Source organism: Cebus imitator, unplaced genomic scaffold, assembly GCF_001604975.1.
Source record: "Cebus imitator isolate Cc_AM_T3 unplaced genomic scaffold, Cebus_imitator-1.0 Scaffold85, whole genome shotgun sequence".
NCBI classification, from domain to species: Eukaryota; Metazoa; Chordata; class Mammalia; order Primates; family Cebidae; genus Cebus; species Cebus imitator.
In genome coordinates this window covers 2,741,703-2,755,637 of record NW_016107400.1, presented here as the reverse complement: position 1 = coordinate 2,755,637, position 13,935 = coordinate 2,741,703, and the positions used below count along the sequence as shown (strand labels likewise).

Below are 13,935 nucleotides of genomic sequence, written 5' to 3'. Positions count from 1 at the left end.
CCACCGCGCCCGGCAACAGTAAAGCCTTCTTAAAGGAAACAAACTTCTATGTACCTTCACTAATTTCAGATTGTAAAATATGATATTATATTTTCTTTAACAGGACTTATCTACACAAGAAAAACTCTATCATACAAAGGTAGAAACACTGCAGTAAAAAAAAAAGCCTAAAGAAAAGATTACTTTAAAAAATTTTCTATTTTGAGGTTCAAAGGCTATTACTTTCATGTCTTAAAAAAAAAAAAAAAAAAAAACGGGTCTCACTATGTTGCCCAAACTGGATTCCACTGACTATTCACAGGTGCGATCACAGCCCACTACAGTCTCAAACTCCCAGACTCAAGCAATCCTCCTGCCTCAATTTGCATATCTTAACACTATACTTGGACTCCATGGGCACACCAGCTAACTCAGTCAGAGGTAAAACTTGATTGGCTCTGATGTTAATAATACTTTATTGTTGAAAACTGGAACCATCACCAAACTACTTAAGACAATCCCAGTAATTTCACAATTTCTGGGAAATTATCATTGTGATTATGAAAATACAAGGTAACCAGGAAGGATTAGGCATCATATTCATTCATTTAGCAAACATTAAATATTGATTGCTTGGGCCGGTCGCAGTGGCTTACGCCTGTAATCCCAGCACTTTGGGAGGCCGAGGCAGGCGGATCACGAGGTCAAGAGATCAAGACCATCCTGGCCAAACACGGTGAAACCCTGTCTCTTAAAAAAAGAAAAAAAAAATTTTTAAATAAGAAAAAAAATGTATTGATTGCTTATTTGCACAGCATTATGTGTAGCACTGTTTCCTTTAAATAAGTAAGGGAAAATAAAAAGACATCAGAATCATAACCAGCAAGGGTATGAACTATGGAAACAGAAAATCTAATACAATGTTCCTTTATGTGTTCATTTTAAAACAATTAATTTCTTAACAAAAAAAGAGAGGGCAGGGAAATTCAATTCATGATGTGGGATATGCAAAGATGAAATAGGATATGTCCTCCGTAGGCCTCAAAGTACTTAAAAATTCAGTACACCAAAGTGTCAGTGACAAATTACAATGCAATGAGAAATGGAGAAAAAAAAGCCATATTCAAAATTACAATCAGATTATGAAAAAATTATATTGAACTTTTGACCAAATAGTTTAATCAATAACAAAACTTCTTCCTACCATTCCATCAATTGTAATTATTTCTGTGTTCAATTTATGCAAACTAGAAATTAAATGTCAAAGAAATGGTTTTCTACAGTGTGAGTGAGATTATTTTACAAGCTTTTATTTATTTAAAAAAAGCAAAGGTAAAAACAATAAAATACCTTAAGGCATAGCCATTTTTTTAGTCTATGTTTCTACTCACATTATATCTTAACAACTCCATTTATGCTCAAATGCTTTACTTTTTTTAATACATGCCATGCATTCAGCAGTACAGAGAATGTACATAGATTACTCATACAAATAAAGTAATATATGGTCTATAGCTACTCAAGCAAAGCATGAAATTCAATTTTAAAAGTGAGGGAAATTTAAGAAAATACAATATTTTTATGGCCATAGTTTTTTCTTTCAACATCATAGAGATATGTCTCATTGTTTCAGAGTTATTCACATCCCCTAAATAGTACATGTACGTCCTACATCTTGAAGATGTACAGTACTATATTATTATTACAGCACGACACAGCATATGATAATGCATTACGCACTCAAATATGAGTGCTAATATGGAGATTATTCAAATTACCAGATGATCCTCAGAGCATGTCTAGATCCTTCTTATCCTTTAGTCTCAGCCTGGATGTCCCCTACTCAGAGAAGGTGTCCCTGATGACCCCAGCTAAATTAGCTCTGCCTTGATCACTATCACATTACCCTGTTGTTTCCCAATTTTCATAGCACTTACCACTATCTGAAATTATCCTGTTTATTTCCTTGGTTTTTGTCTGTCTTCCTCCACCAAAATATAAGTGCTGTAAGTACATGTACCTTTTCAGACTTGATCACTGAATCCCCATTACACAGAATAGTATCAGCACACAGCAGGCATTTAATAAAAGTATTGAATAAAGGAATTAGGGTAATAAGCTTAAACAATAATGTAAACCAGAAGAAAAAAAAGAAGGTGGACTATACACTAAAGCTAGAAAGGAAGAATCGAATTTAGAGAATGGAAATTTCACTATGGCCCTATTCCGAAAAACTGATACCTCTTAAACTGCAAAGGTAACCATTTAAGAAGTGAGCAGTCCATATCCCATGATTAAGCAAGAGGACACTATGCCTTTCACACTACAATTACCACTGTCAGCAAGGTTTTATTTTAAGGGAGCCTTAAACTACAAGGCTACCCCAGCCACAAATCTACTGCCCCATACCTTACCATCACGCATTACTGGTCCACTTCCAGTAATAATTTGTCAGCTGCAGCAGGTTCAGACATGCCCTGTCTTCTCCATTTATACCATAGAGAACCACTGTCCAAATAAGCCTCTTTGCAAACCCCATAGACTCATGGTCCTATCTGCTCCTGACCTGAGCTCTGCCATACAAGTTACCAACGGGAGTGGTAAAAGTAACACAGAACAGATCCTGCCTTTTTTGCAGAACCTAGTGGTTTTTTTTGCTCATTAGTTCCCCCAAAGGCGCAAACTTCTTGTAAAAGTGGTAAAGGGAAAGATTTCTTAGTCAGATGAATACTAGCTGCAAGTTCTTGGCAAGCTAGTTACCAACCCCACACCTGTTTCCTCCACTGTAAAACAGGGATGATCACGGTATCCATCTCAAAGGGATCTTGTCAGAATTAAATGAGCTAATGAATGTAGGGCAATTAGCATAGTGCAGAACACGCAGAAAGCATCAAATAATGGGGCTTTTCTTATTAAGAGGATAATGATGATAATTTTTAGCAATAGACTGTAAATTCCTGGAGGGCAGCGACAGTGCTTGGTTCCCCGTAGGATTCAATTGAAACTTAAAAATATAGGAAAGGGGACAGCGGCTTCCTCATTTTCCTGTCTCTAGACCTCTCCCCGTCAAATCAGTCTCGAGATGGCTGCCATTTGCCCAAGCTGGGGGTAGGGAGCTTGGATCATAACCAGAGTAGAATCAAAGGATGGGAACCATCCAGCAGCTTCAGGGGCAATCAATTACTTTAATATCTTCAAGCTTATGCTCCAGAGTGGCTAAGGCGTAGTAAGCAGCGCTCCTAGGACCTCGGTTGTGGTAACTGGGGCTCATAAATAGCCAATGCATACCCCGGGGACGCCTCCCTCTCCAGCACCCATCGTGGTGATCAAATTGGGGCGTTTTTCTTCTCTTCTTTCTGGGAAAGAGAAGAAACACACCCCAAACAATTTGACCACCACGATGGGGTTCTCCGGCTGTGGCCCGAGTTTTATTCACCAGGGACTATCCCCTGCCTTCTCCCTAGCGCCCCATGCTCCTCCGAAAGGCTCCAAACCTAGGGCTCTCCAGGCGGGGCCGGCATGAGAGCATCACCTCCGTATCCAGTGCTGTCGGCCCCTGGGCTCCCACCTCCCTACAGCCAGCGCCTTTTCAGGGGGCTCAAGGCCCGGGAGCCCAACACAGAGCCCGCCCTCAGCTCCTCAGGGCGCCAATTTCGCCTCGCCAGGCCAGCTGTCAGCCCGGACCCGCCGAGGCTCGAGCCCCCTCCTCATGCACACACCTGATCCCCTAAAGCCCCTTCAGCTCCTCTCTCCTCGTCACGGGCCTTGTCAGGAAGCGAATGGCTCAAACGGCACTGACAGAGCGCAGCACGGTCCGCCGCCGCCTTCTCCTCCTCCTCCCCGCCATATTACGGACCTCAGGCGGTAACGCGGGCTCCTGGCAACCGTCGCCGCTGCCACCAGGACTCCGCCTCTCAGGGCCGGCACTTCCGGTGGTTGATTACCGGGCAGTTGAAACGGTTGGGCCACCAGAAAACTACAATCCCCGAGGTGCATTGCGCGCGCGATAGTGGACGTAATGCTTACGGCCAGCATGCTGCACGCTGGGAAACGTAGTCTTCATTGCAAGCTAGAGCCTCTAGAATCTATTAATAAATTTACTTATTTATTATAATAGGACCACTCCTCAGAGTCTGAAGCCCCCTGAAGTGTTCCTTGAAGTTGACATTTTTTTCTTATCTGTATAAAGAAAACCCCTTTCTATGCAGCTGTTAGAAAACATGTAACATTCACCAAAATATTGTAGCTAAAAACTTGCTGAGCCCACCGGGCATGGTGGCTTAAGCCTATAATCCCAATCATTTTGGAAGCCGAGGCGGGAGGATCGCTTGAGCCCAGGAGTTCGAGATCAGCCTAGGCAACAAAGAGAAACGCCATCTCTACAAAAATTTTAAAAATTAGCCAAGTGGGGTGGCGCAAGCCTGTGGTCCCAGCTACTCGGGAGGCTAAGGTGAGAAAATCGTTTGAGCCCGGAAGGTAGACATTGCATTGAGCCGTAATTGCACCACTGCACTCCAACCTGGGTGATAGAGTGAGATTGTCTCAAAAAGGAAAAACAAACAAACAAACAAAAGAACAAACCAAAACAAAAAACGGCGAAATCCTAGATGCCAACTGGACATCTATGCCCTTTTGAAAATCAGTGGGAAAATACACTAAAGGCAAAAAGTAACAGAAAAATCCCTGAATCTTTATGCAAAATTCTCTATATAAAAATGTTACCAGCTTTCCAAAACATGACTAGGAGCCCTCTTTCATTCCCTAACTCAGCTTTACCATCTCTCTTACCCTGCTTCCAGTGCCTATTTTTGCATATGTAAAATAGGGGTTTTAAAAGTGCCTATCAACGGTGGTTGTGAGACACAGTTGAGATAACTATTGCACAGGACCTGGTACAAAAGCCCTTAGCAGAAATAAGATTAGGAGGAGGAGGAGCGAAAATGTCACAAGTCACTGGGGAGGCCTTTATGTCAGCTCCCACCCGGCCATTAACTACTTAATTCACCTATCTTCAGTTTCCTCATCTATAAAATGAGGGAATCCTTAAAACCCCTTCCAGTTTTATAATCCGACTGTGCCTTCTTTGCTAGGCTCTTCCTGTCCCCCAGAATCAGGAAAATCAAGTCGATTGAAATCAGCCTCCTGAGATAATAACCACCTAGTGAGGCTGCTGTGAGAATGAGATAAGCATATAAAGTGTTTGCTCGCAAAGTACCTGGGACATGGTAAGTGCTCTGTACACGTTAGGTGTACTTGCTAACCCTTCTATTTCCCCTAACAAGAATGTGAGTCCCATAAGAGCAAGAACCCTGTAGGTCCTGTTCAACTCATGTCTGGAGCACATCTTGAATTGAACTGAACTCAATTGATAATCTAAGCATCCTGCCTCTCCAAGTTCCCTGGACTTCAGTTTCCTCAAGGGCAGATAAAGGAGTCACTAGAATCCCTTCCAGTACTACAGCTTTAGGACGGTTCTTATCCCTCCTTTTCTTGCCTAGGAGTCTAAACATGCAGGTTGAAGTTCACAGCCAAGAAAACCGTAAACCACTTTGGGTTTGGAACGTGAGCCTGGGGCCTGGGACCTGGGGCCTGAGCCCGCCCCCTTTGCGGCTCCGCCCCCTAGCGCTGCAAATCCTGGGCCCTGATTGGCTGGCCAGCCGACTACCTCTCAGGAGGTGTCCTCTGCCGCCATTGTGCGGCGCTGGTCCCCTCAGTGGGCACCCGCTGCGGCTAGTGTTTTGGGCCCTCCCCCTCGCTTCTCGCTCTCCTGCCCGGGGAGCCCGGCAGGTCCGGGACTCCCGTCCGTGCCGGTGCGGGCGCCGGCATGTGGCTGTGGGAAGACCAGGGGGGCCTCTTGGGCCCCTTCTCCTTCCTGCTGGTGGTGCTGCTGTTGGTGACGCGGAGCCCGGTCAATGCCTGCCTCCTCACCGGCAGCCTCTTCGTCCTGCTGCGCGTCTTCAGCTTTGAGCCGGTGCCCTCCTGCAGGGCCCTGCAGGTGCTTAAGCCCCGGGACCGCATTTCCGCCATCGCCCACCGCGGCGGCAGCCACGACGCGCCCGAGAACACGCTGGCGGCCATTCGGCAGGTGAGCCCCCCACGCCTCGCGCCACTCGGTTCTCCCGAGAGCTCGGGACTTATGCTTTAACTTCCCAGGGTTCCCCGATCTTCTCGGGACGGCCTTCCCACTTCCTCATTCGTCCGCAAGTCACACTCCTGGCCTCTGATCCCTCCCAATGTCTAGAGATCTCCCGACTTCAGGTTTTATATTTACAGACGACAGCAGATATGTATAAAGTTTCTGTGCGCCTGGCGCTGAGGTTACAGCCAGGAACAAGGTCAGATGGGTCCCTGGTTTACAGAGTGTACATTGGAGTCGGGGAGGCAAGCCTTAAACAAGTAAACACATAAATGAGATAACTTTAAGACAGTGAAAAGTGCAATGAAGACATCGGATAATGAGATAAAGAATGACTGGAGGAACTCGAGGGGAAGAGTTTTGCTATTTTGTTTAGATGGGGTAGTCAAGAGAAATCATCTCTGAAGAAGCGACATTTGAACAGAAGCGAATTATAAGAAGCCAGGCAGGTACAGATGGTCGTGAGATGGGAATAATACTGCAGCATTCAGGTAACAGAAAAGGCAGTGTGTGACCTGACTTCAAAGACTGGTGTGTGAATGAAGCAGGAAATGGGTCGGGTCAAATAGGGTCTTGGTCAGTAATTAAGGTTAGTCTAAATAGATCACCCTTTGTAGGACATATCTTTGCTTGTTGTCTAAATTACTTGAGTCACCCCCTTATCACCTTTCCCCCAAACACACGCATTCACATTTGCACAACCCTTGCACCTGGACTAATATCAGTTTTTGCCCCCTCCTTAACACAAGGCACTCCTGTAACTTTGATAAGTCTCAGCTCTTAGCATTCTCCTGGCTTCATAATGACAGCTTACAGGAGTGAGAGGGCTTTTTCAGTGGATTGGGCTATTTTGCATCTGTGTAAATATATCTGATTCTTCCTTCCCTTCCCCCCCCCAACTTTTTTTTTTTTTTTTTGACAGAGTCTCACTCTTTTACCCAGGCTGGAGTGTTCTTGTGCCTCAGCCTCCTGAGTAGCTGGGATTACAGACACCCACCACTACACCCAGCTAATTTTTTATTTGTAGTAGAGACGGGGTTTCACTATGTTGGCCAGGCTGGTCCTGAACTCTTGGCCTCAAAGTGATCCACCCGCCTTGGCCTCCCAAGGTACTAGGATTACAGGTGTGAGCCACCACACTTGGCCTCCCTCATGTCCTATTTATTTACTTATTTATTTGAGACGGAGTTTCGCTCTTGTTGCCCAGGTTGGAGTGCAGTGGGGCTATCTTGGCTCACCACGACCTCTGCTTTTTGAGTTCAAGCAATTCTCCTGCCTCAGCCTCCCAGGTAGCTGGGATTACAGGCCTGTGCCACCACGCCCAGCTAATTTTGTATTTTTACTAGAGACAGGGTTTCTCCTTCTTGATCAGGCTGGTCTTGAACTCCAACCTCAGGGGATCTGCCTGCCTTGGCCTCCCAAAGTGCTGGGATTACAAGCGTGAGCCACTGTGCCCAGCCTATTTTTCAATTTTTAATTTTAATTTTTTTTTTAGAGGGAGTTTCACTATCTCCCAGGCTGGAGTACAGTGGTGCAAACTTGGCTCACTGCAACCTCTGTATCCCAGGTTCAATTGGTTCTCCTGCCTCAGCCTCCTGAGTAGCTGGGATTACGGGTGCCCGCCACCACGCCCAGCTAATTTTTATATTTTTAGTAGGGTTTCTCTGTGTTAGCCAGGCTGGTCTCGAACTCCTGACCTCCAGTGATCCACCTTGGCCTCCCAAAGTGCTGGGATTACAGGCATGAGTCACTACACCCGACCCCTGATATCTAATTTTATTTTTATTATTATTTTATTTATTTATTTTGAGACAGTTTCACTCTTGTTGGCCAGGCTGGAATGCAATGGCACAATCTTGGCTCACCGCAACCTCAGCCTCTCTGGTTCAAGCAATTCTGCCTCAACCTTCTAAGTAGCTGGGATTACAGGCGTGAGCCACCGTGCACAGCCAAGATTTAGACTTTTAAAGCTGCACTCTGGCCCATGTGGAGAATGTACTGTGGGTGCAATTTCATTCCTTTGCCACTGTTTATAATAGTGTATCTGGTTTTGGAATACACTTAATTCACATTTCTCAAGTTTTTTCCCTGCCTTTCAAATTGTAAATCTTAAGATCCTCCTCAGAGAGGGACCCCCCGACCCTATACCCTGGGGGAAGGAATGCTGACAGCCTGAAGCTTCCATAAAAACCTAAGAGGAATTTAAAAAAAAAAAAAATAAACAACAAAGAAAACCTAAGAGAACCTGAAGCCAATTGGTCAGAAGTTTCAGAGGCCCCAGCTTGCTATTTGTGTCTGGAGGAGGGTGAGGTGCAGTCTTGGGGACTAAGCCCTCAACCTGTGATCTGATGCTGTCTCCAGGTAGATAGTGTCAGAATTGAATCGGAGGATACCCAGCTGGTGTCCACTACTTGTTGGCGAGGAAAAACCCCCACATTTTTGGTTATGAAGTCGGGGTTGATTGTTATTATGTGAGAGCAGAGGAAAAACATGATGTGTTTTTCTAAAGTAGTTGTACATCTGTATTACATGGGAAAAGAGAAAGATTTAAATAAGGCAGAAAAATCTCCACCCATAAAGGACATTATTGATAAATTTGACTATATTACCTTTAAAGATGTGTTTAAAAGGGCCAGGTGCAGTGGCTCACGCCTGTAGTCCCAGCACTTTGGGAGGGGACATAATAAATAACAATGGCTAACATTTATTAAAATCTTAACTATTCACTAGCACTAGTGCTCTGTGTTGTTTATGGGTACTTAAGTACAAACCTATAAGAGGGTGACATGGGAATGATATACACCAACTTTGAGATGATAACTGCATCTGGAGAGGAAAGGAGGAGAATGAAAGGGAGAGTTTTCAGCTATATCTGTAGTGTTGATAGTAAAATCAACACTACAATCAAAAGCAGATAAGAGCGTATCCTAGCTTGTGCAGCTCTGGGCAAGTTTCTTACTCTTTGTCTCAGTTTTCTCATCTGTTAAATGAGAATATTAATAGTACCTGCTTCAGGGTTTTGAGGATCAAATGAGTTAATACATTTAAAGCACTTCGAAGAGTGCCTGGCAAATAGAAAAGGCTCAATAAATAATAGTTTTGTTTGTTTCTTTGTTTTTTAGGGCAGAAACAGATTGAGGAAAATAGGTTGAAACATTCACATATTAAATCTTTTTTACTCTATATGTTTGCAATAGACCATGACTTAAAATTTTAAAAATTAGGCCGGGTGCTGTGGCTCACGCCTATAATCCCATCACTTTGGGAGGCTGAGGGGTGTAGATCACAAGGTCAGGAGTTTGAGACCAGCCTGGCCAATATGGTGAAGCCCTGTCTCTACTAAAAATACAAAAATTAGCCAGGCGTGCTGGTGGTCACCTGTGGTCCCAGCTACTCGGGAGGCTGATAGAGGAGAATTGCTTGAACCCGGGAGGCGGAGGTTGCAGTGGGCCAAGATCGCACCACTGCATTCCAGCCTGGATGACAGAGAAAGACTCCGTCTCAAAAAACAAAATTAAAATTAAAAATCTTGATCATGGCTGGGCACAGTAGCTCACACCTGTAATCCCACACCTGTAATCCCATAGTTGAGACAGGAGGATTGTTTGATCTCAGGAGTTCAAGACCAGGCTGGGCAACATGGTGAAACCCCATTTCTGCAAAAAATACAAAAATTAGCAGGCCTTGGGGGTACTTGCCTGTAGTCCCAGCTACTTGGGAGGCTGAGGTCGGAGGATGGCTGGAGCTCAGGGAGCAGAGGTTGCAGTGAGCTGAGATCATACTACTGAACTCTAGCCTGGGCAACAGAAGCAGATCCTGTATTAAAAAAAAAAAAAAGAAAGAAACCTTGATCATAATGAGCATTTCACATTTTTATTGTGATAAGGAAGCCAAGGAAGCAAACATTAGATAGTGTGTCTCCAGAGGAGCATGGCTTGTATAATTTAAGGTTCAAATTCCCTTTTTAGATAAATTCTAATCTACCTCATTAAGCTTACCAACTTATTGGCCAACAGCCAATGCTGCTTACATAAAATGTGGTCTGTCCTAGAAGCAGGTGTGATGTCTTTGTGGTAGAGGGTAGAATTGAACCACCAAAAACCTGACTCATTCATGCCAAAGTAGTGAAAAATCTGACTAATCAACAAACATAGGGTAATCATCAGAACTGCCATACCAACAAAGAGTATAGGTAAACAGTGGAATTGTTCTAGTATTTGTAAGCCATTGATGACCCATACAGTTAAAGCATCCAGAGAAAACATAAGTTTCTGAAGTCTCCCAGTCTTCCACTGTGAAAGTGAGAAGAGTGGGGAAATTAAAGTTTTTAAGGAATCCATCAGCTAGGAGTTGAAGTAAGGTTGTATACACAGGAAAGAGAAACAGGTCAGGATCGCTGTTTGGTGGGGGAAGCAGAAGGAAAAGGAATCAATAAGGACAGCTGTCTTAGCCAGCCCTGCTGGTCTTTTGGGGTGATTAGATGTAAAATGATATTTGTGACCATTTGACAGTAATATTGTTGATTTTTTTTAAGGCAGCTAAGAATGGAGCAACAGGCGTGGAGCTGGACATTGAGTTTACTTCTGACGGGATTCCTGTCTTAATGCACGATAACACAGTAGATAGGACAACGGATGGGACTGGTCGATTGTGTGATTTGACATTTGAACAAATTAGGAAGCTGAATCCTGCAGCAAACCACAGACTCAGGTAAGTAGTTTAGCTTTTATTGGAAATGACAGATGGACACTGGTGCCTTCTAATTACATCTGCCCCAGGAGAGTTGTCTTGTTTTGTTTTGAACTGTACATAGGTCTCCTAAGTAATGAACAGGTGCCAGGAACAACAGAAATACAGAATTATATTTTCAGTCTTTCCTACTGAGGATAAATTTGGCTTCAGAATTATTCTCAAGATAATACTCTGTCTTGTCACTATAGAATCATGAGGCTGAAAGCCATTGCTTGGCAATCTTCTTGCCTTCAGGTGTACCAAGAAGCAAATTAGACATTTATATATATATATATATATATATATATATATGTATGTATGTATAAATATATATATGTATAAAAAGCTTCAAGTAATAGTATAATATCACTTTTAACTTAACCCATTTAATTCTTCTGATCCTCATAACAAACTTCTAAGGAATCACAGAATTGTAGGAATAGAAAGCATCCTAGAAATCATCTAGAATAGCACTTTGCAGTAGAACTGTAGGCAGACAGGAGTCTGAGGCAGGAGAATTGCCTGAACCCAGGAGGCGGAGGTTGCGGTGAGCCGAGATCGCGCCATTGCACTCCAGCCTGGGTAACAAGAGCGAAACTCCGTCCCAAAGAAAAAGAAAAANACTCCAGCCTGGGTAACAAGAGCGAAACTCCGTCCCAAAGAAAAAAAAAAAAAAAAAAAAAAAGAAAAAAAAGAACTGTAGGCAGAAAAGAATATAGGTACACTTGAGAATTACGAGTCCAGGTTGCTGGAATTGCTCTTGACCGTCATCAGATATTTTATTGTTCTGCTTATCCAAGGGAAAGGCGAGTTTAAATATTATAATGACATTGCAGCTAATAATATGTCAGGTTCAAAGTTAATACTTAAAGCAAAAAATGCTTAGGCTCATCATTACCCTTAAAAATCTTTTAAGGGAGCACTGAGTCCATTTCTCTGGAATTTGTGTATCCTGGGGGGAAAAATTGTAATTTTCAAAAAATCCCTTAAGACACCATAGCAAAGGCAACACACCATCCCAATATCTTTAAGATAACCAGTCTTTGCTCCACTATTGGAACAGAGTGTGTTTTCTATGACTGAACACTAAATAAAGTAATTGGCTTGCGTTTACAGATCATATTGTGGGAAAAAATAGATATTTTCTCTAGAATTACGCTCAGTATGATGAGATGCTTGTCCTGAGAAGAGGGTAAGGAGGAAACTAAGATCAGCCAAAGGAACAACAAATTCAGGTGTCCCATCTTTCACTCTTGGGGAATAGAAATTGATTAGAATGGCTGGGAGAATTGCCTATAATGTTTAAATTATCCTTTTTTTTTTTTTTTGAGATGGAGTTTCGCTCTTGTTGCCCAGGCTGGAGTGCAATGGCGCAATCTCGGCCCACTGCAACCTCACCTCCTGGGTTCAAGCGATTCTCTCACTTCAGCCTCCCAAGCAACTGGGACTACAGGCATGCACCACCACACCTGGCTAATTTTTGCATTTTTTGTAGAGATGGGGTTTTGTAGAGATGTTGGCCAGGCTGGTCTTGACTTTCTGACTTCAGGTGATCTACCCACCTCGGCCTCCTAATGTGCTGAGATTACAGGCTTGAGCCCACTGTGCCTGGCCTATCCTTACCCTTTTTTTAAAGTATGATCTTACAGTTGAAATAATGCAGTTGAATTAGCATAAGTTAAATAATAATTTTATTATGAGAGAAAAGCTGATTTCTTTTGTATCAAGCACTTAGCCTTCATTTTCTTTATCAGAAAATAATGTATTCAAAAATTATTTATTTTAAACAGTTGCACTTAAATAAATGCACAATATAGTTAACAGATTTATGTATTCCTAGGAATTTCCCCTGCATAGGGTTCTATTAGAGAAATTATAATCTGAAAATTAAGTCTGAGTTTTCCAACGGTGGCATATATTCTGCCCTTTGGGGAGTAGGGTTATTAATAATGTTATTAATTCAATGGAGGTTCAGTGATTTATTAAAAAATTAAATGATTTTTGTTGTTGTTGCTGGTCTTTGGTCAAGAATATCTGTATTTGAACACATGGAGGTTTCTGAATGATAGAGCACCCAGAAAGGGCACAAAAGCTCTCCACCCCTTTCCCCCTACCTCACCCTATGCATGTCTTCATCTGGATCCCGTGTAACATCCTTTATAATAAACCTGTAAATATGTTTATTTGAGTTCCACAAGCCACTCTAACAAATTAATTGAACCCAAGGAGGAGGAGGTGGGAACCCCAGTGTACAGCTAGTGTCAGAAGCACAAAATCACCAGAAAAGGAAAACAAATGAAAACAAAACAAACAGAAAAATAATATCCATTATACAATGTAAGAAACTAAAGACCATCAATCTCTAATCTCTGTGCTCAGGTATCTGTGTGCTTCACTTCTACTCATCTATAAGTCTTGTGTTTTCAGTGCTCACTTATCACCAGGATATGAATTTAAAATGTCTTGGGCACTACCATGTGGTCCAGTTGTCTTAACCTTTATAAAAGTGCTTGTGCAAGCCATTTACTTGTTGCTTCTTACACAATTACAGCCTAACCTACTTGTGGTTAAAAGCAGCCGTAGCATGTTTGAAGGGCTTATGCAATAAAAGGGAAGTTTATGACTGCATTTAGTCTGTACTTACTGGATACTTTGAGTTTTGTCAGTCCCAAGTACAGCAAACTCTGGATAATATGATTAAATACTACCTCCATGATTCTTTCGACCTTCTTATCAGCTTTGCTAAATATGGAATGGTTGACTAGCTAGAGCAATCAGGAGAGAGAAAGAAATAAAAGGCATCCAAAGTGGAAAAAGAGGAAGTCAGATTGTCCCTCTTGGCAGACAACATGATTTTGTATGTAGAAAAACCTGAGGACGTCACCAGAAAACTGTTAGAACTGATAAACAAATTTAGTAAAGTTGCAGTATATAAAATCAGTAGCATATCTATACACAAATAATGAACTAGCTGTAAAATTAAGAAAGCAATCCCATTTACATAGCTACCAAAAAAAAAATTAAAACCAGTAAAATAGGCCAGGCGCGGTGGCTCAAGCCTGTAATCCCAGCACTTTGGGAGGCCGAGG

The 13,935-nt window shown here is 42.7% G+C and overlaps 2 protein-coding genes across 3 annotated transcripts in view; one reads left to right on the top strand and one right to left on the bottom strand.

Moving 5' to 3' along the window:
• CCP110 (centriolar coiled-coil protein 110) overlaps nucleotides 1–2,553 on the bottom strand; it is a 27,738-nt gene extending 25,185 nt beyond the window's left edge. The window contains 1 exon segment of the mRNA XM_037740544.1: nucleotides 2,394–2,553. Coding sequence (XP_037596472.1) covers nucleotides 2,394–2,396 — 3 coding nt within the window. The 5' untranslated portion in view covers nucleotides 2,397–2,553.
• A 3,074-nt stretch (nucleotides 2,554–5,627) lies between these two features.
• Nucleotides 5,628–13,935, top strand: part of GDE1 (glycerophosphodiester phosphodiesterase 1) — a 21,501-nt gene continuing 13,193 nt past the window's right edge. Inside the window, exons 1-2 of one of the 2 annotated variants that reach the window (XM_017534284.2) lie at nucleotides 5,628–6,064; nucleotides 10,650–10,825. In XM_017534284.2, coding sequence (XP_017389773.1) covers nucleotides 5,804–6,064; nucleotides 10,650–10,825 — 437 coding nt within the window. In that variant the 5' untranslated portion in view covers nucleotides 5,628–5,803. The remainder of the gene's footprint in view (nucleotides 6,065–10,649; nucleotides 10,826–13,935) is intronic. The other variant, XM_017534285.2, reaches the window with a different exon arrangement.